General features: G+C 33.5%; 2 protein-coding genes across 2 annotated transcripts; one reads left to right on the top strand and one right to left on the bottom strand.

Annotated features, from left to right (window-relative positions):
• The first annotated feature begins 2,302 nt into the window (after positions 1–2,302).
• On the top strand, positions 2,303–6,318 carry LOC111619033 (probable serine/threonine-protein kinase kinX). Its single transcript, XM_023360673.1, has 5 exons — positions 2,303–2,465; positions 2,676–2,726; positions 2,804–2,980; positions 3,054–3,245; positions 3,341–6,318. Exons 1-5 carry the CDS (start codon positions 2,408–2,410, stop codon positions 6,316–6,318), a joined length of 3,456 nt encoding a protein of 1,151 aa, XP_023216441.1. The 5' UTR covers positions 2,303–2,407.
• An 11,455-nt stretch (positions 6,319–17,773) lies between these two features.
• On the bottom strand, positions 17,774–22,647 carry LOC111619022 (nitric oxide synthase, inducible-like). Its single transcript, XM_023360657.1, has 21 exons — positions 22,472–22,647; positions 22,259–22,404; positions 21,933–22,184; positions 21,724–21,865; positions 21,329–21,643; positions 21,165–21,266; positions 20,896–21,090; positions 20,739–20,815; positions 20,525–20,669; positions 20,353–20,457; positions 20,220–20,281; positions 19,980–20,151; positions 19,772–19,904; positions 19,624–19,702; positions 19,372–19,550; positions 19,137–19,300; positions 18,852–19,062; positions 18,692–18,776; positions 18,352–18,616; positions 18,084–18,272; positions 17,774–17,985 (listed from the first exon to the last, which is right to left on the bottom strand). The coding sequence occupies exons 1-21, from the start codon at positions 22,589–22,591 to the stop codon at positions 17,923–17,925; spliced, it is 3,201 nt and encodes a 1,066-aa protein (XP_023216425.1). The 5' UTR covers positions 22,592–22,647; the 3' UTR covers positions 17,774–17,922.
• Between the last annotated feature and the right edge of the window lie 269 nt (positions 22,648–22,916).

The raw sequence follows: 22,916 nt of genomic DNA, 5'->3' as shown, positions 1-22,916 counted from the left end.
TTCAAAATTTAAATAAACTCGAATTCTTGGGCAATTCTAGCAAAAAAAAGAAATGCTATTCGGGAAGAGTTTCTATGGTAAACTGGTCCCAATTTAGGCGTAGAAAACCGGAAAGTCCATTGGTCAGGCACGAACCCGCGACTACCAGTGTTTTGTGACCGTATCCTCTTTGCTAGTGATTAAAACTTTTTATAATTGGCTCGGGTTCTTTCTCGTCTTTTTCAAATCCTACAAATAAGTTACGCGTATCGAACTCGATAAGGCATTAATTAATCCGTCCAATTAAAGAAATATAAATTAAATTTCGAAACCATACATTCGATGAACGTATAAATGAAATTAAATAACCATAAACAGAAAGCGAACGGATAATAATTACAGAATTCTAATATATTATATTATATATTACGTACGTTTTATATTAATTACTTTAAGATATCCGTATTATTATACTTATCTATCGAAACAATATTCAATCAACCCTCTTATTACTTCTATTCAGATATTGTTTCGTCTTCAAATTTCTTTTCTATCGAAGACAGAATGAGAAAATAAAACGTATAAATCGATTCTGATACAAATTTCAATGTCGAGCCTAAAAATTACATAAATCGATTAAAAAGCAAAGACTCGAGTTTTGTTCAAAATAGGGATTTAATTATCGATTTCGATGATCGATGATCGATTATCGATTATCGATAGTCGACAACAATATAGACTTATTTTTTCATTTTTTCCCAATTTTTAAAAATTTATTTATTAATGCCAATGCAGTTTATATAAATAATTTAAAATTGGAAAGAAATTAATTTTTAAATTTTTTTTACGAAGAACGGCCCGATTTATGCATCTATTATTGCGCGAAAATGCAGTAGGAGACGAACTATATGAGTACTTTTTGTTTCTTGTGCCTTTTGATTTTTATGTCTAGTTACAATGCCCGAAGACAATTTAAGGCATGGCGTAGAGACGAGGAAGTAGACATAGTGTAGCTTTTTAATTAGTTGTCGACGAAAAGATTTGCTTGACGGGTCATGCTATTTAGAATGTAAAGAATGTTAAGACGGTTATCCCATACTTCCTGAACCTCACTAATTCATATAACTAAATTATTCCTAAATCGGTTTTCTATCGGCTACCGCGAATTTAAACTCGGAGGTTGTTGTACCCATACATTGCGCTTCAATACGAAAATGAATGGTAATGGCATAGAAAGGTCGAGGACTATTATTCATCTTGACTTTGAATTCAATGTGTCATAAAAACAACACTACTGAGGTTTATATACACGTCAATTCTCTATCTGTTAGTGATTTTACACACACTCTCCTAGTTTTTATCGTTATTTTTTGCAGATATAAAGTAAAAGTATGCTATATATCGTGAATATCGTCGAAGTTTTTTAGAGGAAATTTAAGTAAAAAACACGGATGAAGAATAATTTAAGACTCCATACACTGGCTTCGACCGGTTTATAATCTTTTAAGTTTCGTAGCGTAAATTTAGGTGTTTATTTTTAAGGAGGAGTTAGAGAAGGAGAAAGAGAGAGTCATTCACCGCTCGTTTTCAGTAATTTATTGTTTCTATCAACGAAAATATGGAATTCCTCCTCACTCTATTTGCTTTATTGGTGTAAGGTCAAGGTCGGAATACTATTTCTATACAATAGCCGATGGACCATATCGCTGCCATAAATTGTCCTACTCTTGATGACTGTTACGGTAAAACGCGTCTAAATTGTCACGCATTTATTATTATTTTTTTCTTTATATTTTTACTGTCGGAGTTTTGTATTCTCCGTAAATGCCATTGGTGAAGGAAGCGTTATTGTTGGCTCCGAACCGCTACAGCTTTGTGAGAGTCATCAGTAAAACCCACCCATTAGAAGTGGGACAAGTTAGAGACGGTCCATCTTCCAGTCCATCTTCGGAACTAAATAAGAGATGTCGTTCGCTGCCTTCGGGCGATTTTCTACCAAGTTCACTGTCCTGAGTACCTGTATAAAAGTAAAGACACCCGACTGGTGTTGAACTTTTCGTAGAAATATTCTACTGCTTTTGTCTGGTAAGTTGATTCGGTGATTGGTTTCGAAAGGTTTTGTTTGCTCTCCTTTGTCTTTAGTTATTTACTAAACGGTAAAATATTCCTAAATTATTAGATATATAAATAGAGCATGTAAATGGATTAATTATATAAAGAATCTTATAAATATATTCAAGGCAAACTATAGGATTAATGTTTAATATTCTAACAATAGGCAGCCACTGAGTACAATACTTCCTCCTTCATCTTTTATAAAGATGTTCTTTCATAAAATTTCGCATTTAGGGATGCTAATTTTTTAATATATTTCTCTCGGAGAAGTTTTTAGTGTTTGTTTTAAGACATTCGTATTATATTTTTAGATATGAAGTTTTTATCTTGTTTACTTCTCCTTCCTATCGTTCTCCATGTAGTCGAGTCAGGTAAGTGATTTTCTTTTATAAACCAGGTTTACGGTGACTTTTGTTATCAAATTGAATGAAAATAAGACCCTCCCAAGGTCTATTTTCATTGTTTATTGTTGGTTTTCATATAGACTCCTCCCTTTAAATCTATCCAAACACTTATTTTAAAAAATGAAAACGTTTAATTACATTATTTTTTAAGTGTTTTACCGAGAATTGCATTTATAGGTGTTATACCCTTACACAAGAGATCCGCTTTTTATATCGCTAACGAAACAGGTAAGAAATTTTCTTAGAATTTCTGAATTTTTATAAAAAACTTTTATTTATTTGTACATTTTAAAACTTATATTCAGCTTGTGTTGTGGATGGAATTGTTTACTACAACGGAGATCGCATTCCGACTGATAACCCATGCGAATCGTGCAGATGTCGTCCTCCTGGATTTGCGTGCGTTTTACACGAATGTGAAATAAAGCATGGATGCAAAGCAATCAGAAGAGAAGGAGAATGTTGCCCGGATTATTTATGCGGTAAATTCATTTATCCCTATTTATCTATTTTACTTTATCTTTGCTCTCTGATGCTAAAACGGTAATCGTACAGGTTGCGAGCATAATGGGCAACTGTATAGAAACGGAGACGAAATAAGAGATCCACAGAATCCGTGTTATAAATGTCATTGCCAAGGTAATTCTATCGCTTGCGCATTCGCAGAATGTGTATTCCGACGTGACTGTATGCCCCGTTTTGTAACTGGTGAATGTTGTCCTCGTTATGATCATTGTCCTCTTCCAGGTAAAATACATTTACATTTTAATGATCTGGCGTTCTGTACTTCCTCGTTATTTTGCAAATATATATTAAAATATATGCATTAATACTTATTTTAGCTGTTAAAACTGAATCTTCTATCAATACTTCATTCATTACGAATATCACTACTACGTCCTATGAAACTACTGAACCGGCTACCATTACGCCAGAAATTATTACCGAAAGAAACCAAGAGTTAACTACCATTGGACCGGTTTCTTCGTCGCAAGATGCAATTTCAGACTCGGTTATTATCGCTGAACCTGAAAAAGAACTAAACATTTCTCTTGAAAATAGAAATCATTCGACTTCGGTAAATTCTGTAAAGACATCAAACGATTCTCAGAAAGAACCAACTGACCTCGCTCGAAAACCTATAATAAATGAAACAACTGATTTTGAAAGAGATAAAATTGATTATTTGGATTATTCTTCTACTGAAAATCCATTAAATATACAAAAAAGTACAGAAGATAAATCTAAAGATGATTATACAAGTGAGAATCCTGTAGATGACGACGAAAGTGACGAAGACAACATTTCTTTGGTTGAAGAAGGAAACAAAATAAATGATCCTAAAGAATTATTTTCGACAAAGGATCCTCTGATTTATTCGCAAACCGAGAAGTATTCATTTGGTAAACATTCGACAGACAAAGAATATCAGGACGATTCGTACGAGGATTTATCAAATACAGAATCTTCAGTTCATCAGGAAGAAGAGGACACAATCGAGAAAGATTTATCAACTGCAAGTTCTTTAGATGAGAAAACAGACGATAAGGATTCATCTACACATAAGTTATCAACCGATGAGAAAATACAACCGACTGAAAAAGCTACAATTGATGAATCATATACGACGTTAGAACCTGAAATTTTAGCAGAAAAAAGAAAAACGTCATCGGAAGAGGAAACTGGTTTTACAAATAAAGAAGGGATCATAACAGAAAATGATGTGCGAGGTGAAGAAACTGACGACGAATCTTCAGAAGAAGATTCCGACGAAGTACCTTCGGAAGAACAAAGAGAAACAGATGATTCTTCCGAAGAATCTATCGAAAATCTGCCAGATGAACAAAGAAATCCCACCGAAATCTCTTCGGATGAAGATTCGGACGAATCCGCATCGGATGAAGAAAGAGATGTAGAAAGTTCTGAAGAAGATTCTGAAGAGCAACGACACGAGGATAGTTCTCCTGAATCGGATGAAAGTTCCGAAGAAGAATCGGAATTAAAGATTAAGAGAAAGAAACCATCTGGACAATCGGAAGCAGCTGGCGAGTCTGCACCAGAAAGTATTTCTTCGAACCAGGAAGCAGAAATGAGCCAACAAAGTAATGCCATGCAATCGGAAGCAACTGGCGAGTCTTCACCAGAAAGTACTTCTTCGAACCAGGAAGCAGAAATGAGCCAACAAAGTAATGCCATGCAATCGGAAGCAACTGGCGAGTCTTCACCAGAAAGTACTTCTTCGAACCAGGAAGCAGAAATGAGCCAACAAAGTAATGCCATGCAATCGGAAGCAACTGGCGAGTCTTTACCAGAAAGAATTTCTTCGAACCAGGAAGCAGAAATGAGCCAAGAAAATAATATCATGCAACTTTCGAATAATTCCGAAACAACATCCGTAAGTCCTTCTCATTCAGATGATGATTTGTTGCAACTATCATCAACTTTATCTCTAAATACAGAAATTAACCAAGCTGAAGCCAGAGATAAGACTACTGAAAGATCACAAACCGTAACAAAAGAAAATGCTGAAGAACCTCTGAAATCAGGCGATTCCAATACCGAAAATGCTGAAGAACCTATGAAATCAGGCGATTCCAATACCGAAAATGCTGAAGAACCTATTAAATCAGGCGATTCCAATACCGAAGCATACGAAGATCGTATTGATGTCTTCACCGAAAATAGTGGTGTGACATTATTGCTAAATACTTCGGAAACCAATCAACCAGATTTCTCTATCGTTAACGAAACACAGCCTACAGAAATGACAGAAAGTGTTAGTAATGAAACAGAACAAAGTTCGGAGGATGAAAAAGAATTAACTACTGAAACAACTTTAATAATAACAGAAAATCCAAGTAAAACTACAAAAACGCAATTGGTCGAAGAGAAAACAGAAACGTTAGTAACTACAGAAGCTGAGTTCGAAACCACTTCCGTAAACAAAGGAGAAATTATGACAGAAAACATTTTATTGCCTAATGAAACATCAGAGATGTTAGATAATAAAACTATTAGCGAAAGTCATTCAACAGAAGAGACTTTAACAGAAATTTCAACCGAACATTTTAGTAAAAATGACGAATTCGCTACACAATTTACAAAAAGTTTTACAACAGAAATAACTAGCTCGAATAAAGAAAACACCGAAGTAAACCAAGAAACCACTACTTTCTCAAACAAGGAACAAAGTACAAAACAGGATTTAGAAATTACCGAATGGTCCGAAACTACTCAATCGGAAGCCATTCGAGAAAATGTGGAAACGACGACCGAAGTCAATTTCTCTACGCAAAACGCGCAAGATTTCGATTTAAAAACCCAAACCGAAACCGTAATTGCAGAAATTAAAGAAATTGTTACGGAATCAACGGATAAAATTAATTACGAAGCGGAACACATCGAATCACAAGAGATTTTTGCAAAGGATAACGGTTCAATAACAGAACCTTCCGAAACAATTACGAAAGAAAATAATGAATTTTTGGACGATGTTAACGTAACAACTACCGAAACTATAAATCGTTTAGATAATAATCCCGAATTTTCACACGTTGCAATCGATGGTTTAGGTAAGGATCCAGAATTTCCATACGTCGCGATCGATGATTTCGACGAAAAAACCACAGAAAATGTCTTAATTACAAAAAATATCACGGAAAATCCAATAACTCTGTCATTTTCGGAGGAAGAACCTTTAATAACTTGGAGAGAAGAACGGAACCAAACAACTATACAACTTACAAACGCAACCGAATTAACACTAATATCCGTATCAGATAATTCAACAACGGCCACCAACATTACGGACTCGAATTGAAATTACGAAATTGCCATCTCTTTTACTTTAAATTCCACGAAATGTTTTTCGTAAAAAGTAAGGTATTTGCTATTTATAAGGGGGTGCCTGTCATTAATTAAGTATTTTTCACATTTATAAAGCAAAAAGAATACTTAAATGGGTTGGATAAATGTGAAGTATTCATCAAAAAAACTGCATTTATCATCGTAATTTTTGTTATTTATAAAAATTTGTTTTTAATTTAATTAAATGTATTCTTCGTGTCGCCGTTATAAGTTTAAAAATAAAATGAATTTTTAAAAATTGACTTCAATTTATACCTTTATTAAAAGTCGAAACAAAAACAATAAATTTATGTAAATTATTTTTAAAAAATCAATTACAATTTTTAATTTCAAAATTATTCATTCGTAACTATACAGCATCGTCATTAAATCCCAATTCAAAGCAGTTTAATAAGTAAGAAATTAAAGACGAAAGCTCATTAAATAAATCAAAGTTTGAATTATCTTAAATTCGGTAAAGATTAATTAATCAATCTTTCTTCACTCGCCATTAAATATAGCGCGTGTCGGTAGAAGTTTTCTTTTGCCAAACAACCTTCTATTCCATGTTTTTCTAACAAAACAAGTTCTATCGGTAGAAAAAGCTGCCGCGGCAACAAAATAAACTTGTATAGATTTTGTAAACACTTTTAATCGATNAACTTACAAACGCAACCGAATTAACACTAATATCCGTATCAGATAATTCAACAACGGCCACCAACATTACGGACTCGAATTGAAATTACGAAATTGCCATCTCTTTTACTTTAAATTCCACGAAATGTTTTTCGTAAAAAGTAAGGTATTTGCTATTTATAAGGGGGTGCCTGTCATTAATTAAGTATTTTTCACATTTATAAAGCAAAAAGAATACTTAAATGGGTTGGCATTTTAATGATCTGGCGTTCTGTACTTCCTCGTTATTTTGCAAATATATATTAAAATATATGCAATTAATTATTCATTTATCTACAATTATATTTTAGCAATGTTAAATGCTAAACGACTTTGTTTACTATTCCATACATAAAGATTTTAATAATAGAAAATATACGCTTAATTTCTTTTATTTCTTATTTAAATGTTAATTTTTAATCGTTTTATTCTAATCATAATTTTGATTCGTAAGCGGACAATAATTGTAATTAATATTCTCTTTCAATTAACATATTATTTTTATGAATACAGTAGAGCGTCGTTTATCCGAAAGCTGGTTATCCGAAACGTCCGTTATCCGAAAGCATTCTAGTCGTGCTGTGGCGCTGCAATCTTCGGCTATTTCTCGGGCTACTCAAATATTTTACGTTTTTGATACTAAATTAACATCTGAAGTATAATTTTTTATTCTTTTTATATTTTTCAATAAATTTATTTTGTTTGTACAAAATAAAAAAATAATTTTTAACGATACAATAGTCTTCGCTAGGCTTAACATGGACGAAAATTCAAAAAACAACGCGAAGTGACACGCAATGGAGAGAAATTTCAACACTGGATAAATTAATATATTTTTTCGTACATGATTCGTTATCCGAACCACCCCTGTCCCCAATTGATTCGGATAAACGACGCTCTACTGTATATCAATTATAAAGTAAATTTTTGACGAACTAAGAAATAATTTATTGTATTAACTAATTAATATAATAAATTATTATTTCTTAATGTAATAAATTTCTCGATTTTAACTTATCTTTATATTCTTTAATTTAGTAATTATTAATTAAATATTTTTAATTCTCTGTCGCTTATTTAACTAAATTTTCTCATACATTCGCATTGTAATCGGGAATATTCTTAAACTCGAAAACAATTTATTTATCCGATCGTAAAGTTGTGATATTTCTTACTTTACGTCAGTCAGCGGCCCGGTGCGTAGAATTACTAACGTAAACGCTAATGATGGGTTTCGGGTTTGCGCTTCGCCAACGAACTGGCTAAATCCAGTTTTCTAGGTTTTCACATTTTAATAGGAGCCAGTTTCTCGTAGAAAGTCCACGCGGCAGGCATCTTCTCGAAATATCGCCTTTGTGTCGCGTTGCCTTACCCCTCAAACCGAACCAATCTTCTTATACACCTTTCGGATGATCGATCCTCTAACTATAAGATTGTCCGGGATTGTCGTATTTCGCCCGAATTCGCCTGGCCCGTGTATTTAGATTAACTAATCGGCTGGAATCCGAATAGAAAGGAGTTCAAAGCCACCGCGCGATCGGTAGGAAAAGACCATTTGTTAGGCGAGAACGTCGACCGAGAGGGACGGGGAAAGAAAATTAACAGAAAAAGACGAGAATCGAACAAAATTCTTGCCATATACTTTTACTTATTTCCCGCAAAACGACTCGTTTTACTTAGAATTTGACGAACTGTAAGAACGTATTTACACTTTCCCGGAGAAATATTACTTATCTTCTAACCTAGTTAAAATTATTGTAGTTTGGTAAATTTGATCGCCATTTCCTCGAAGTGTTGCCGAAAAAAATTGTAATTTTTCTGTTATTTTTGATTAAATTCGAATCAATATTCCGAGGTTTGCTATTAGGAAATTTCTTTTTGCAAAGGTATTAATTTTCTGGAATTCCGCTTTGTCATTTTTTAAATTCTTTCCGCGCTGCGGGCTCGCTACGAAGCCAGACCCGCGACGAAAGGACTGGGAAGCGCGTATCCGGATGAGACGACACCCGTCCGTCCAGATTCCCCAGAGCCGTCCGGCCTTCCGGCCATTCGCTCTGGGTTTTGACAGCATCTCTTCATTATCAACTTTTGGCAATTTGTTCGACGCTGTGCCTCGCAAAAAATTTTTAAATGTTTTAATTCGAATTCAAACGGGAGATACAGTCGACCCCCCTAAAAGATCATAGATACGTTCCATTTTTTATTAATCAGATTTCTTACGAGTCGTTCCAATCACAGCCCGACACGTGTGAAGTTTACGGACTACGGCTGATTGAAAGGTTTTCTTCCATAAAATTAATCGATTCTACACTAATCCGACTCAACATTTCCAAAATACGTATATTTTTTTTGGAAATAATCCGTATAAACTACGCTATAAATAAAAAATTGTAGGATTACTTACCGAGGGTGCACTATTAGACATCCCCATTGCTCAACATTGTTTTCGTCGCGGAACAGCTCAGCGAACCGCGGCCGATTTCTAATAACTTATTTTTCTGCGAAAACTTCGTTGAACTTCGGAGACATCATTAATATACATAATTTTAATCGCCGTTGAATAAGGAATGCTTCTTTCACAAGAAATGTATAAAATTAGTGCTGTATTAGACTTACGATACCTAATTTACATACTCTACAGACGATAGTTAGCGTAAAAATCTCCGTAGCGTGGCGCCACGCTAGACGGTGGAAATTATATATTTANCATTACACGCTACTTTAATTAGAACTGAAAATAGGTTAACGAGTTTAAAATGATTCTTGGCAAAATAATACAGTAAAGCGTCGAAAATTCAGCCGATGTAAAATGTATATCAACCCTTTCAATTGTAACTTCATTGTTTGGGTTTCTTTCGTATAAGTATATCGACTCTGTAAATTAAGTTTTGAATCTTTGTAAATATCCGTACATTCATTGTGAAATACTAGCTTTATCTTAGAACACCTAAAGTTACTTTCAACTGCAAATATACAGTAATTTATCCGAATAAGGTGTTTGTTATTTTGAAAGTTCTCTTAAACTAAGGGAGATCGCGACTTTACATTAAGACATAGTACAGATTTTTGAGGTTTTGGACTAATTAAGTACTGTGAGACCTGAAAGGCCCCTGGGTCTAAATCAGTAATTTTATTAATAACGTTAATATTTTGTTATAAAATATTATTTCGTTTGGGGGAGAAAAATGACGTTTTAGAGTGGGAAAAATAGATAACAGATGTTACTTCCTTTCACAGAAGTTAGTGCATCCTCTGTTTTCCTCTTATCTGCGAAAAACCTCGCTTTGATGGGAAATGCTTACCCCTCACATATCCCCCTTTCCATCCGTTCTCTTGGAGGAATCTTTGCATGATGATTGGTCGCCGATCGTGACATATAGAGGAAATTTGTCAGAAATCGGGGAGTTCATCGACAGATCTGAAAGTGTCCAAACTCCACACATTTTTCTCCTGATGACCAACGCCCTTGGACGAGTAACATAGAAGAATTCCCGAGTCAACACTTAGAAGTTATACTTTGACCTTGTGCACATATCGATCTCCCATGATAAGAAGTAAATGAACTTTATCTCCAAAGTGGTCCTTCCTACAGAGAAGAAAACGAACGACAACTAAAACAGGTCGTATGTTTCTAACGATTTTGTGAGCTCTCTCTCTCGATCGCGCATCGGGTATAATATAAGTCCATATATCTCTCGATTTGGATCTTATTTGTAGTAGTTAAATCTCTCGTTCATTAGTATTTTGTATTAGTTTTTATTTTCTTTGGTTTTATTAAATTTATTATTGTTTGTTTATCAAACGAAATGACTCTTAATTTGTGTCTGAATCAGATCTCATACGCGTGTTTGTCCGCGGATCGATAAATTGACAAACTGGTGTCAGTCCTGACGAGCATCTGGACTTCACAGTTCAGATCTATTAGCGGTTATCGCTCTCCTATGAAACTTTTAAGATCGGATCTCTCGATCCGAAACTTTGGAGACAGATTCCGGATAATCTGTGCCGATTAAGTGGTACGAACAATCCTCCGCGGATTAGAGTACCCCCGGCTACTCTCACATTATTATTATATTTCTTAATAATAATTTTTATGCCTTAAATAGCGTTCATGCTAAATTTCCATTATTTGATTTAGCCAAATAACTCTAAACCATTCAGATATTAGGTTGTATAAAATAATAAAAACTTCTCAATCGTCAGTGGTATAGTCTAGTTCTTCGTTCTTCATTCTAGTCTTATAGTTAGTCATTTATATTTATAAATGAATTAATGTACAGTACAACACGTAACATAATATTTGTGTCATTTCATTATTTTTCGACGACTTTCATATTTGAGAATAGTTTCTTATGCAAATTTATAAGGTATGTCGGTTTTTAATGTTTTTCTGCCCCGTCCGCACTAAGAGGGCCTTTTTTAAGCTTGTCTAGAGTTCGGTCAGGCCCACAATGCAGTAAAGAGACAAAGTTGTGTATGCCCAGCATTTCCGGAAAGACCACTACCGAAAACTTGCAATGATTACTCGCTCAAATTCTATTCATGGTCTCCCAAAACAGTAGGCTGACGCTATAACCTTCTGTTATTCCGCTGTCAGATATGTTGGTTATTTCAGGAAACTATTGTAATATTTTAAATGTATTTTTGAAATAATACATCGGCATACTTTAATATTTTAATTAAATTGATTAATTTAATTTAATTTAATTTAATTGATTATTAAATTGATTTATTTCATAATCAGATTCATGAAAATATTTGCAGTCCAAATCAAATTTTATACATTCAAATAATTTGAACATTAAATATTTTCATAGATTTAAATACATATATAAAATAAATTAATTAGCTAAAAATACGATTATAATTTTATATTTTCGGTAATTATATTGCATTACTACAACTCTGCGTTCGTTCGTTTAATAATTTCTTAAATAAATAACATTAACAAGAAAGATTTTCTATCAGTAAATGTGATAAAACGGGCATTTTAAGTTACATGTTAAAAGACTTGGCTTTAGAACAGTTTTAAGCAGACGTAAGCCCATATTTACAGTTTTTAAATGTAACTACTGTATTCTTTAAAAGTTTCTTGGATAAATCATACTTTTAAATTAATTTTACAGTCTTTAGAAGCAGTTTTTGTTTTTATATCGGCTGTTTCGTTTTCCGAAATACAAGAATATCCTGGAAGAAATATAAAATTAACTTTATTAATCAGTTTTTTTTTTACTTTTACAAAGAAAATGTAGAGATGATTTTGAGTGATTATGAGTTAGTGTAAAAATTAAAATTTTTATATCCGCAGGAAATATTTATTTGTATGTAAATAACCTTTATTTAACCATATTTTAATATAATAAATTTATTATGCATAATAATCACAAAAAATGAATTATAATTTCCTGCCCCTTTGGAGCATGTGCCCCTTTAACTTTCTCCTGTCTTTATCTATACTAGTTATCGGGATATTCCAATTTTCAACGCGAGTGTTGAGTGTTTAAGTCATCAATTTGACGTCATCAACGACGTTCCAACTCGAGTACGAAGTGCTTAGTTTCCATAATTCCATTCTCAGCAAGATGGATTCCATTCAAATGTCTTACCAATTACCCACAATTCATTGGAAAGTAGCAGTCAACATATCTGTTGAGTGCTGAGTGTGTTGAGTCAGCAAGGTCTATATAAGAAGGTCGGGACACGCTTCTTAAGCCGCCATTTTGGGACTTTTTGAGTCGCGTGTTTTAAGCAAACTCGTACGAACAGTCAGTTTTATACGACATTAATTAAACTAAAATTGCATAAATCCAGCGATTTTCAGTCGAAAATATAATAATGATTTCGGATGATTACGCAACCCCAATTTTATGTAACTTTTCGATCAAATAGTTTAAAAGAAACAATCATCTATATCATTTTCTGTCGTGATTGAAACTAATTAAATAGGTGCTAAAACTGTTGCAATTACGTATATAGACACTTCGTAAAGTGATGCAATAACATCAAAGGAAATTTAAAGTATAATAAAGAACATACAATGAAGTTATCCAAAATTTTATTTTAAAGCATTTACCAATTTAATGCATTTAAAAAATAAATACTGAACTAACGTTTAATTAATGAACATTTTTGGCTTTACAAAGGCTTAAACGTCATATTTTCCTAATTACATAAAATTTAATCAAAAGGATAATATTAAACATAATTTAATGCTATTTTTAACAGAACTTATCTGAGACATAACTTCTTTCTCTGTTTACATAAAATGATTCTTTATTCTTGTATAAAAAGCAATTTCACCAAGTCACATCACAAACAAATACTCAAAATTCAAACAATGAAATTATTTATGGAGACAAATGAAAAAACATTTTTCAACTTTTTCACTTTTTCACATTAAAAATTGTGGGAACCGCATTCCATTTCAGCAGCTTCCTTCCGTCAGCTCTTTTCAGTTCAAACTGCGATTCTTCGAAATGAAGCTGAACAACAAATAATTTAATGTGAGCTCACGTATACATTTCAAGACAGTAACTATAGAAAAATACATGATATACACTAACCTCACACAGTTTAGAATGATCAGTTGGCTGCCACTTATCCCGTCTGCAGTTCTGCACCCATTTCGCTCTCCTCTGCTTATCTGCAGGAAATCTGAACAATCGAACGTCGGTAGACTTACTTTTACAATTAGGTGCAACACAATAACCCATTGCTTAACGTTTTGAGTACGTATATAAGTAATAATAGTCGACTCACGCAGGAACCACGTATGTTGAAGCTCTATCGATGAGTCCCAAAATGGCCGCTGCCGCATAGAATCACGGGAGCGTGTCCTGACCTTCTTATATAGACCTTGGGAAAGTAGTCCGGCTGCCCAATGACGTTTAACGTAATTATAGGGGGTTTTTTACTGTTTTTTTACGGATACCGTCACAATTTTTTTTGCAGTTTTATAGGAATCGTAATTATTGGGACCGTAATTATAGGGGGGGTCGACTGTAATCAAATGGTTCCAAACGATAAAATATTCGATAAAACCTTTTGAAGAGAAGAAATGGAGAATATTTCGTGCAAAGTTTTCGAGCGCGGTACGGTACCCGAATTTTAGAATCGTTCGAGTTGCGCTATCTGTTGACGAAAAATATTGAGAACGATCGAGTGGCAATTTATAGAGGAAAAACGAAATGTACTTATTGTTTTTATCGATGTTGTCTTTCCATCTTCCTCTAATTTTCTCTTTTTCTTGCATTATTGTATTTCTCATCAATTTAAATCGATTTTGGATAGCTTCGTAAATCATATAAACGTATGAAAGAAAATGATTTATTCTAAACAATACGCTCTGTCTCTAATAATCGTGCCTCGATCGACAATGTAATACTAGAGTTGTGTCTTCGGAGAGAAACGATGATTTATATTCTCTAAAAATTCTGAATTGTCTAGGAAAGAAGGCGATTAAATACAGTTACCCTAAAACAGTAAAACCAACATTTTAATTATAGCGTATACTGTATATTGTCTTCGCGTCGTATTAGCCTGTACTTTATTAGCGGGAACGATTTTTAACACTTTCCTCTTTTTAGGCATTATAAAGGCCGCTATTTAGCCAGCCTCCGAGACCAACTGGCCAACGATGGGGCGGCCGAATGGTGACGAGACCCGATATTTTTCCACCCGAGTTCTAACCCGATGAATCTCTACGATTACTTGAAATCGCAGCATCTTCCCTCTTTCGCTCGGTCGTTCTCATTGCTTATCCGAAATGAATAGACTCGAGTTTGTGCTACATTCTGAATGAATGACATATTACGTAATAAATCGAATCCAATCTAAAAATATAATCAAATTTAAAATTATTGATTATGATTTGTGTCGCGTATGGCGAATTCGGCTGTCTGCTCTACGAGAAGATTAATGACGTCGTCACTCTAAGCAGAGTACTGTATTAACCAATTACAGTAGGCGAGTAATCCGAACCAATTGCTCTACTCTAACTAGTCGAACGGGAAGGAGCAAACAAATCGCTCGGCAGAATTAGTCAATAATAAACATTGCATAACGCGGTATCTATTGTTAGGACAGGAAAATAATATACAAAAATTATCATCGTATATTGTATGTATTGAGTAATTTTAATCTCCGGAATATCAAATGAATTATTTATCATTTCCGTAACGTCAATTTCCTTACAATATAACCGATGACATCACTAACGTTACTATAACTTCATTACGAAATTATGAGAACGAATATAGCTACGAAATATGTTAAATTTTCATATAATTAAATGTATATTCATTGACTAATGAACTTACTCGGAATTGCTCGATTACTACAAAATTCGACATAGAGCTAAGTATCAGACGAGTATGCTAATGATTCCTATTGTACGCTAGTTAATACCAGCGTAGCGCCTCGAAATCTCTTTCCCAGTATCTTATAAAAGGTCAGAAGAGTTAAATGTGTTCAGAATTTTCAGGGTATCGTATCTACTGTTTGGAGGTCTTCGAACGCCAGGCATGTCCGTGCGACTCAGCCAAAGACGTTAAGCGCGGCTGGCGGAATTTCAGAAAAGTCGCATCGTGCGGCTGAGGGAAACAAAGAAAAGTTTCGCTGAATTTCCAATCGTCTGACCCGTTCTGACCCGACAGTCAGAAGATATGGAAAGCAGTGAATACGTCAGCGCACGCTCTTTGTCTACCATCCGGAAACGGGTGGAAGCCTCTGCGGATGATTAACAAGGATTTTTATTATTTAAATTTTGAATACTTTTGTACTGTTTGTAGCCTACGTACTGTACGTTGTTTAATAGCGTTAAATTTAAAATTTTTTCAGGAGACGTGCACCCGGACCGCTTTTCTTATTCTGATAAGCGGGGACGGATCTAGGTTTTTCGGGGCCTAGGGCTTATTGAAGTCCAATGGACCCCATTTTTTGTTAATACAAATAATACTATAAATTATCATTATTGTTATATTATTAATATTAACTATTTTTTTACTATACGATAAGTGCTCATTGTTAACGAAAAAGAATAAAAAAATTATAATAATAATTCAATTTTTGCCCTATTAGTCCATACGTAGATCCGCCCCTGCTGATAAGGCCATTCCACAATTAGAGCCATCCCTACTATAATTGGTCTAGCTACGCCCTCGGTATTAGAGTTTGGCGGATGATTGATGAACGCCTCACAACCCAGCCTGACTGTTGAATTGCTGACGCGCTGGTCTGGAGATCTATCTCGTGTACTAGTTGGTCACTTCGTACCAGGGAAATCCTGCATTCCCACGTGTTTCCTTTCGTGACGGGACTGCGAGAGACTATTTCCTAACAAGATAACGTTCGGCCGCATACAGCTAGGGTTTCGCAGGAATGTCTTTGTCACGTTAATACACTTCCTTGACTTTATCGATGAGCATTTCTGAGACTAGACGTCATCTATTAATACAAGTGTGAGAAATCTGAAGTGACAGTTGCGACATATGTGGACAAATCTGTCTCAGGATAGTATACGATATCTGCATGCTTTCATACGCCACCGTATCATCTTACGTATTCATATAAGAAGAGGTCCTTGTTCCTTTGCTATAATACTACAATCATTTACAGTCATTCACAAAAAAAAAAAAAAAAAAAAAAAATGAGTCAATGAGACCCGATGCCTTGATAGGGTAAATATATCTATATATAATACTGAACCCTTCGTGATATTCGTGTGTGTTGTAAATCTTTATAAAACATTTCGATTTGTAATTATAACACAGCCTTATATATTCTAGTAATATACAGGGGGGGGTGCAAAAGTAGGTATACAGTTGAGAATCTGAGAAATATAAATGTTTGGTGTTCATTATTTTTTTAATTATCTTTTATTAGTTTGTGTTCCTTGCTTGTTATTTAATTTGTACATAAAAATAAATGTTTTTACTTCCTTTTTCTCCCTGTATGTTTTTCCCATAATAACAACTGTATACCTATTTTTGCATCCCCCTGTATAACATCTTTATACAGTTTATGTATCCGTTTACATGTCAAGGAACTACTGTAACTAATTAACGATGTAGGAAGTTATCTTGATTAATGTACCTTAATAACTTATTATACTCTGTAAAGACTGTCTTACGATCATCATAATTTAAATGAGACTGTTGTAAATAATTAGTCTTTAGAAAGTGTAAGTATTAATTCACTTATATTCGTTAATAATAGATATGAGTTAAAGTTCCGGGATGATTCCGTATCATTCATTTATATGTTATAAATATTAAATAAATGATGATTACGTGTATTTCCTATCAGGGTCTATCACAGATCATTTGGCGGGCCATACATTTGAGGCACCTGGAAATTAATATATACGAAATAGAGTTACTCGTACAAGAGAGGCTTCATAAAACAATAATCATTTCCTTAATTTTCTTTTTTATTTCTTAAAATCCGGTTTAGATAATTTGAGTCACATTTTTTATATCCAATATGGCATTAATCATGTTTTCACTTTTCCATCTTTAACGTCATACATTTTAAGTATTTTACATCATGACGGAAGTTCAAAACATGTTTTATTTATCCCTAAAGATTTAGCCTCATATAAATGCGAAACAAACGTTTATGGACACTAAAGGACGTTACCAGGACCGTCCTAGCGTTCACACGAAAGAGTCTAAAAACAGTATCAATATTTTGATATTCTTAAAAATTGTTCGTTAGTGAATTAATTAATAGATAGGCGTAACTAATGGCAATTTTAAATATATTTATTTTTAATATTATATACATTTTTATAAGTAGATAAGCGAACATTAATAAAATACTTAAGCTGTAAAAAGTAATTAGGTTAAATATAGGGTATAATTGAGTTTCGTATGAGGTATGGGTTTTTGGAGAGGTCTCTTCACAAACTTGAAGATCCTCTGTAACTTACTCCAAACACGTCTTCGTGATAACGTCCATCGTTCTGTAAAAAATAGCATTAGTTTCAATACACAAATCATTGTATAAATCAATAATTAAATACCTGTATCCTATATAAAGTGAGTTTTTATCATTACGTACCTGTAATTGAATAAAATAGTTCTCGGCTTCTTCTTTTGAGTAATTTCCTTGATAAACGAGTACGTATTTCACAGCTTTTCTGACACCTTCGCTCATTGCAGCATCGCCACAAACATATATGTGACCATTCTGCTGTATCATTTCGTATACCAGTTTAGCTTCGTCTTTAACTGCATCTTGAACGTATTTCTATTAAAAGATGCAAAAATAAATACACAAACACAACATAAATATGTAATTAAGTAAATGAATAAGTGTTTAGGATTACCTTTTTCTGGTTTGGTTCTCTCGAGAATACGTTAAAGACGTGGCTTAGAACGCCTTTCCTAACGAGTGGTGACGTTTCGTGTTCGTATACCAGATCCAAGTTACGTTGTCTACATCCAAAAAATAGAAATAATTTACCGATTTTCATTTGTTTCATCTCCATTTCCTTGTGCATCCAAAAGCTTTTAAATGGTGCTATTCCACTTCCTGCTCCTATCATGATAATTGGTAACGATACATCCGCGGGTAGATGAAAGCCGGGAGCACTAAAATACGCGTAAGAATACATTTAAAATATAATTATACAAGTTTATACTCAATAGATAACATCGGAAAACTACCTTCGAACAAAAATTGGTATATCGTCTTTCGGATAACTGTTCAGATAATTGGAACACAGTCCGTGGTGCAACTTGCCCTTTCCATCTAAAAATGTATATAATTTTATACATTTTTACGCAAAAAATTATGAAAAATTGAAGGAAAACTTTAGAAATTTACCGTGAGATCTGAAATTTAGAACGGCAACAGTTAACAAAATTTCGTAAGGATGAGACAACGTAGAACTACTAACGCTATAGTATCGAGGTTGAAGCAACGGTAATTGAGTTAAAATAAACTCGGGAGTTAATTTAACTGAATTAAATTCTTCGAGAAAATCGGCTAAGTTAGGATATTGGGCAGATTTCCATTCTTCGTACTCGTCTATATCCTATAAAAATTGGTAAACTTGAATTTGATGATTCCGAAATGCTTGCGAGGATGTAAAAATTACGAAATTTATACCGTAGCAAGTTTCTTTAATCTATAAACATCCCATTTTTCTGTAGCTAAACTTGACATTAACAATAATAAATTAGCGGTAGGAGGTGTAGTCAAGTCTAAAAATTTTGTCATGGCTGTTCTTAGGGAGCAAGGAGGAAGTCGTGACGCTTTCGACCATTTACCACCTGTTAAAACATTTTAGAGACTTTTAAATTATATTTAACATTCATTTTGTACTAAAACGAGTTTAATATACCAGAAAAACATTGAATATCTAAGATGGCATCAGGATTTATTCTCGTAGTGTTGATTTTGTTAATGATATCGTTGACGAGTTTCGGCGAATTCGATGCGAAGACACCGATATGATCACCAGGAAAATAGTCGAGATAATCGTTTGAAGATGGTAAGAAACGAACTAAAACTGTCTGTCGACTATGCAAAATGACATAAATTAGATTTGTTTTAAAGAAAATAACAAAATTCTTTTAAAAAATTACAAAATTACCTGGAATGTCTCGCTTGCAATTTCGCACAAGATAATAATTTATATGGAAGGACACGTTTCGAGTGTAAGCGCGAAAGTTCTGCGAAGATAAATATTTTTCATTTAAAAATAGTCAATTTTAATAAATTTTGTGATTAAATATATTAACCTTGACAGATATTTGTGTTTGGTTGACTAGAAACTACATTTAATTTATAATTTTCCGGTTTCCATACAGCGAAATCTTCTACGGAGAAGTATTGACTTTCATCAAATTTCAAGCCTAATAAATTAATTATTGCCTAAAAGAATATCATTTTTAAATGAGACACATTCAAAAAAGCTAAATTTATTGATTTTTCAAATAAACCTCAAACCTTGTATAAAATCTCTGTCCATTTGTTGAATGTCTGTTCTTGTCCACGAAGTTCATCCCCTAATTCAACGGGAAGTATTCTTTGACCCATTTTGCTCAGAAGCGAATCTATATTCTTGCCAAAAGCACAAAATGTTGGATATTGAGTCGATCCTAAAGCAAATACTGAAAACCTAAAAATACACAAACTGTAAGCATCGAAAAACACTGAAGTTACTTAACTAGAGAAGATCGTTGTTACTTTAATTGATTATTTGCTCTGGAGCGAAGATCTTCGCATCGATTAATTTTTTTCCAAAATTCCTGCGTTAAACAAAAATTATAGAAATTTGTAATTTTAACGTGCTAATTATCAGTGTTAATATTAGACATACTTTTCCATTATCTGGAGGTTCTCCGTTTCCAAAAGTACTGCTAATAACGATCAGAATGGACTCGTTAACAATTTGCTCCAAGTCATAATCTTGCATGCAAAAGTTCTAAAAAATAATTAAGTATTAATGTTTCTATATTTTAAATTAAAACAATAATTAAATTATAACGTACTCTAACTAAAAATGTATTAGATAATATCTGTTCCAGCCTCATCGCATACGTTTCAGACTTTCCTGTTTCGGTTGCGTACAAAATTGTAATGGCTTCTCTGTTGGATTTAGTGATTTTATTCATTATAACGGCGAAAAATATAACTCTGAAATAAAATTTATTGCTTAGTTTTTTCTTAAATTCGAATTTAATTACAAAATTTTTGCCATCTTACTTTGATATTGATGCGAATTTATACTTCGGTGCAACGTTGTTATTCTTAGGCCACTGATAATGAAGCCAAGCATCTTCCTAAAAATTTTTGGCAATTTCAAATATCGTCCCTGATACATTAAGTGATATGTGCTAAAATTTTACAATTATTATCTTACTTGATACTCGTAACTGGGTTTAAGACTGTAACATAACATTTCTTGATGAAAAACTGAAGTAATACTACCACTCATGGGTGGAACTATCCAAACCCAATCTGCTGGACAACCACCCCTCTGCTTTTGTTCAGATTCGAAATGTTTGATAAAAGTTTCTGAAGCGGTATGATGATCAACAATAGTTACATTATTTTTCTGTATATAGAATAAAACGTTTAATTTAAAAAAATAGGTTCAAATTTAGCCATTTTTAAGTTCAATCGTAATACCTGAAAACTGTAGAGAACAGCTAAATTTACTTCCAACAATACACGATCTTTCCAAAGGGTGCTGGTGTTTGACGTGTCAATGCCGAGTCTAGATCCAACTTCCTGTACAAAATCTCATAAAATTATTTAAAATTTAACTGGAAATATTTAATTAAAAAACTAACCTCTGTAATATTATATCGCTGAGGATCGCATAAATCTCTTGCACCAATTTCTGTACCCATGTACCATCCGTTGAATGGAGCAGCTGTGAACATAAGTCCACCACAATCTAACATCATGTTAGCAACTGCTGGAACAGCGTACCATTGATAACCCAAATCTTTAAACCATGGATAATTCGGATGCTCTAGATGAATTCTCAATACTAATTCTTCTGGAATATCATAAACCTGTGGTCCTTCGTCGGGTGACGATAACACCCATGGTAAAATATCATACTTCCCTCCCCGTCCCTTCCATCCTAACCTCTGACAGATCTGAAAAACAATTTAAACATTTATATTTTTCTTTAAAAAGATATAAAAAAAACATTACTTTTACAATAAAGTTCAATTACTCGAGTGAATTTGACACGTCCCGGATCTCCTATAACGCTTCCATCTGGCTGAAGGTATCCAGCAAAACTTAAAAGTTGTGGATTCCACAATCGGTAATCGTCTCTACCCAATTGACGTTGTGGAAATACTGTTATAACTGACCTATATAACGTTCAAAATCAGATTTTACAACCGATAATTTAGTCTATCAGAAAATTTCTCCGCTTACCTGATGTTGCCACCATTAGTTCCAAGCGCTAGATGTTCGCATAGTTTCTCGAACATCTCCTTAGTAGATCTAACGTGTCTAGCATCTTGCAAAATTAATTTATTCCATTGAATCCTTCCAATACAACGCGAAGCATTCCTCCAAGCCATTTTAGCACCAAACAGCAATTCCTCTTCGCTCAACTCATAAGTTCCAGTACTCTCGATGGCGTTTTTAACATTCATAATTCTTAATTCGCGAGCTTCGTTATCACTTTTGTAACAATTCAAAGTCGAAATGAATTAAAAAATCTAAAAAATTCATTAAAAATTTCGTAAAAATCTTACATTTTTTTCGATTCAAAATACTGTTGAAAAAATTCTTTAGCATCTTCGAGAACCTCCCGCTTACTCCTCTTCTCGGTAGGAGAACGTATACCAGAAAGGCCGGACATAAACGAACCGTAACAGCAATTTTTTTGGCACGCTATATCCTAAAAAATTACAATTGTATTAATATAAATTCGAAAATAATTATATAAAATTTATAAATATTATTACTTTCGATCGTTCGTAAAGTTTATCTTTGTTTTCTCTACCAGATAAGTAATTCCTTATCTTCACGCCAGAAAATGGACACCGACGTTCCTCCACTTTCGTGTTACTTTCTTCGATTTTCATTTTTAACGGGACGTGTACCTTAAACTTCGCTTAAACGAGATATTGCAGCTAATACAGTAACATTATTATAGATAAAGACGTGTATAAACACACACACACTTATATATATACAGTTAACAGGGATGATATATCCTGTTAAAAAAGGCGGGGTTTACGAAATTGCATAATAAGAGAAGCAGTAGTCATCACTAGTAATGTTTCAATAGGGAAAAATATATAAAAATAAAAGTAATTTAATAATGGGATTTTAAATTTTTCACAGAATCCACAGAAAGTGCAATTAATTACTTTTGAAGTCACTAATGAGAATAGGAAGGAAAATGAT

The sequence above is a fragment of the Centruroides sculpturatus genome, unplaced genomic scaffold, assembly GCF_000671375.1.
Source record: "Centruroides sculpturatus isolate CEXI.00-Female unplaced genomic scaffold, Cexi_2.0 scaffold234, whole genome shotgun sequence".
In the NCBI taxonomy this organism is placed as follows: Eukaryota; Metazoa; Arthropoda; class Arachnida; order Scorpiones; family Buthidae; genus Centruroides; species Centruroides sculpturatus.
This window is presented reverse-complemented; position numbering and strand designations above follow the sequence as displayed.

What these genes read in the sequence shown, in the direction of transcription:
- LOC111619033 (XM_023360673.1), top strand. Translation starts at nt 2,408, where the DNA reads ATGAAGTTTTTATCTTGTTTACTTCTCCTTCCTATCGTTCTCCATGTA. An exon ending in TCTCCATGTAGTCGAGTCAG is followed by an intron (nt 2,466 to 2,675) that starts GTAAGTGATTTT and finishes TTGCATTTATAG; the next exon opens with GTGTTATACCCTTACACAAG. An exon ending in TGATCATTGTCCTCTTCCAG is followed by an intron (nt 3,246 to 3,340) that starts GTAAAATACATT and finishes TACTTATTTTAG; the next exon opens with CTGTTAAAACTGAATCTTCT.
- LOC111619022 (XM_023360657.1), bottom strand. Translation starts at nt 22,591, where the DNA reads ATGAAAATCGAAGAAAGTAACACGAAAGTGGAGGAACGTCGGTGTCCA. An exon ending in GACGTGTCAAATTCACTCGA is followed by an intron (nt 21,644 to 21,723) that starts GTAATTGAACTT and finishes ATTGTTTTTCAG; the next exon opens with ATCTGTCAGAGGTTAGGATG. An exon ending in AGCGATATAATATTACAGAG is followed by an intron (nt 21,267 to 21,328) that starts GTTAGTTTTTTA and finishes GATTTTGTACAG; the next exon opens with GAAGTTGGATCTAGACTCGG.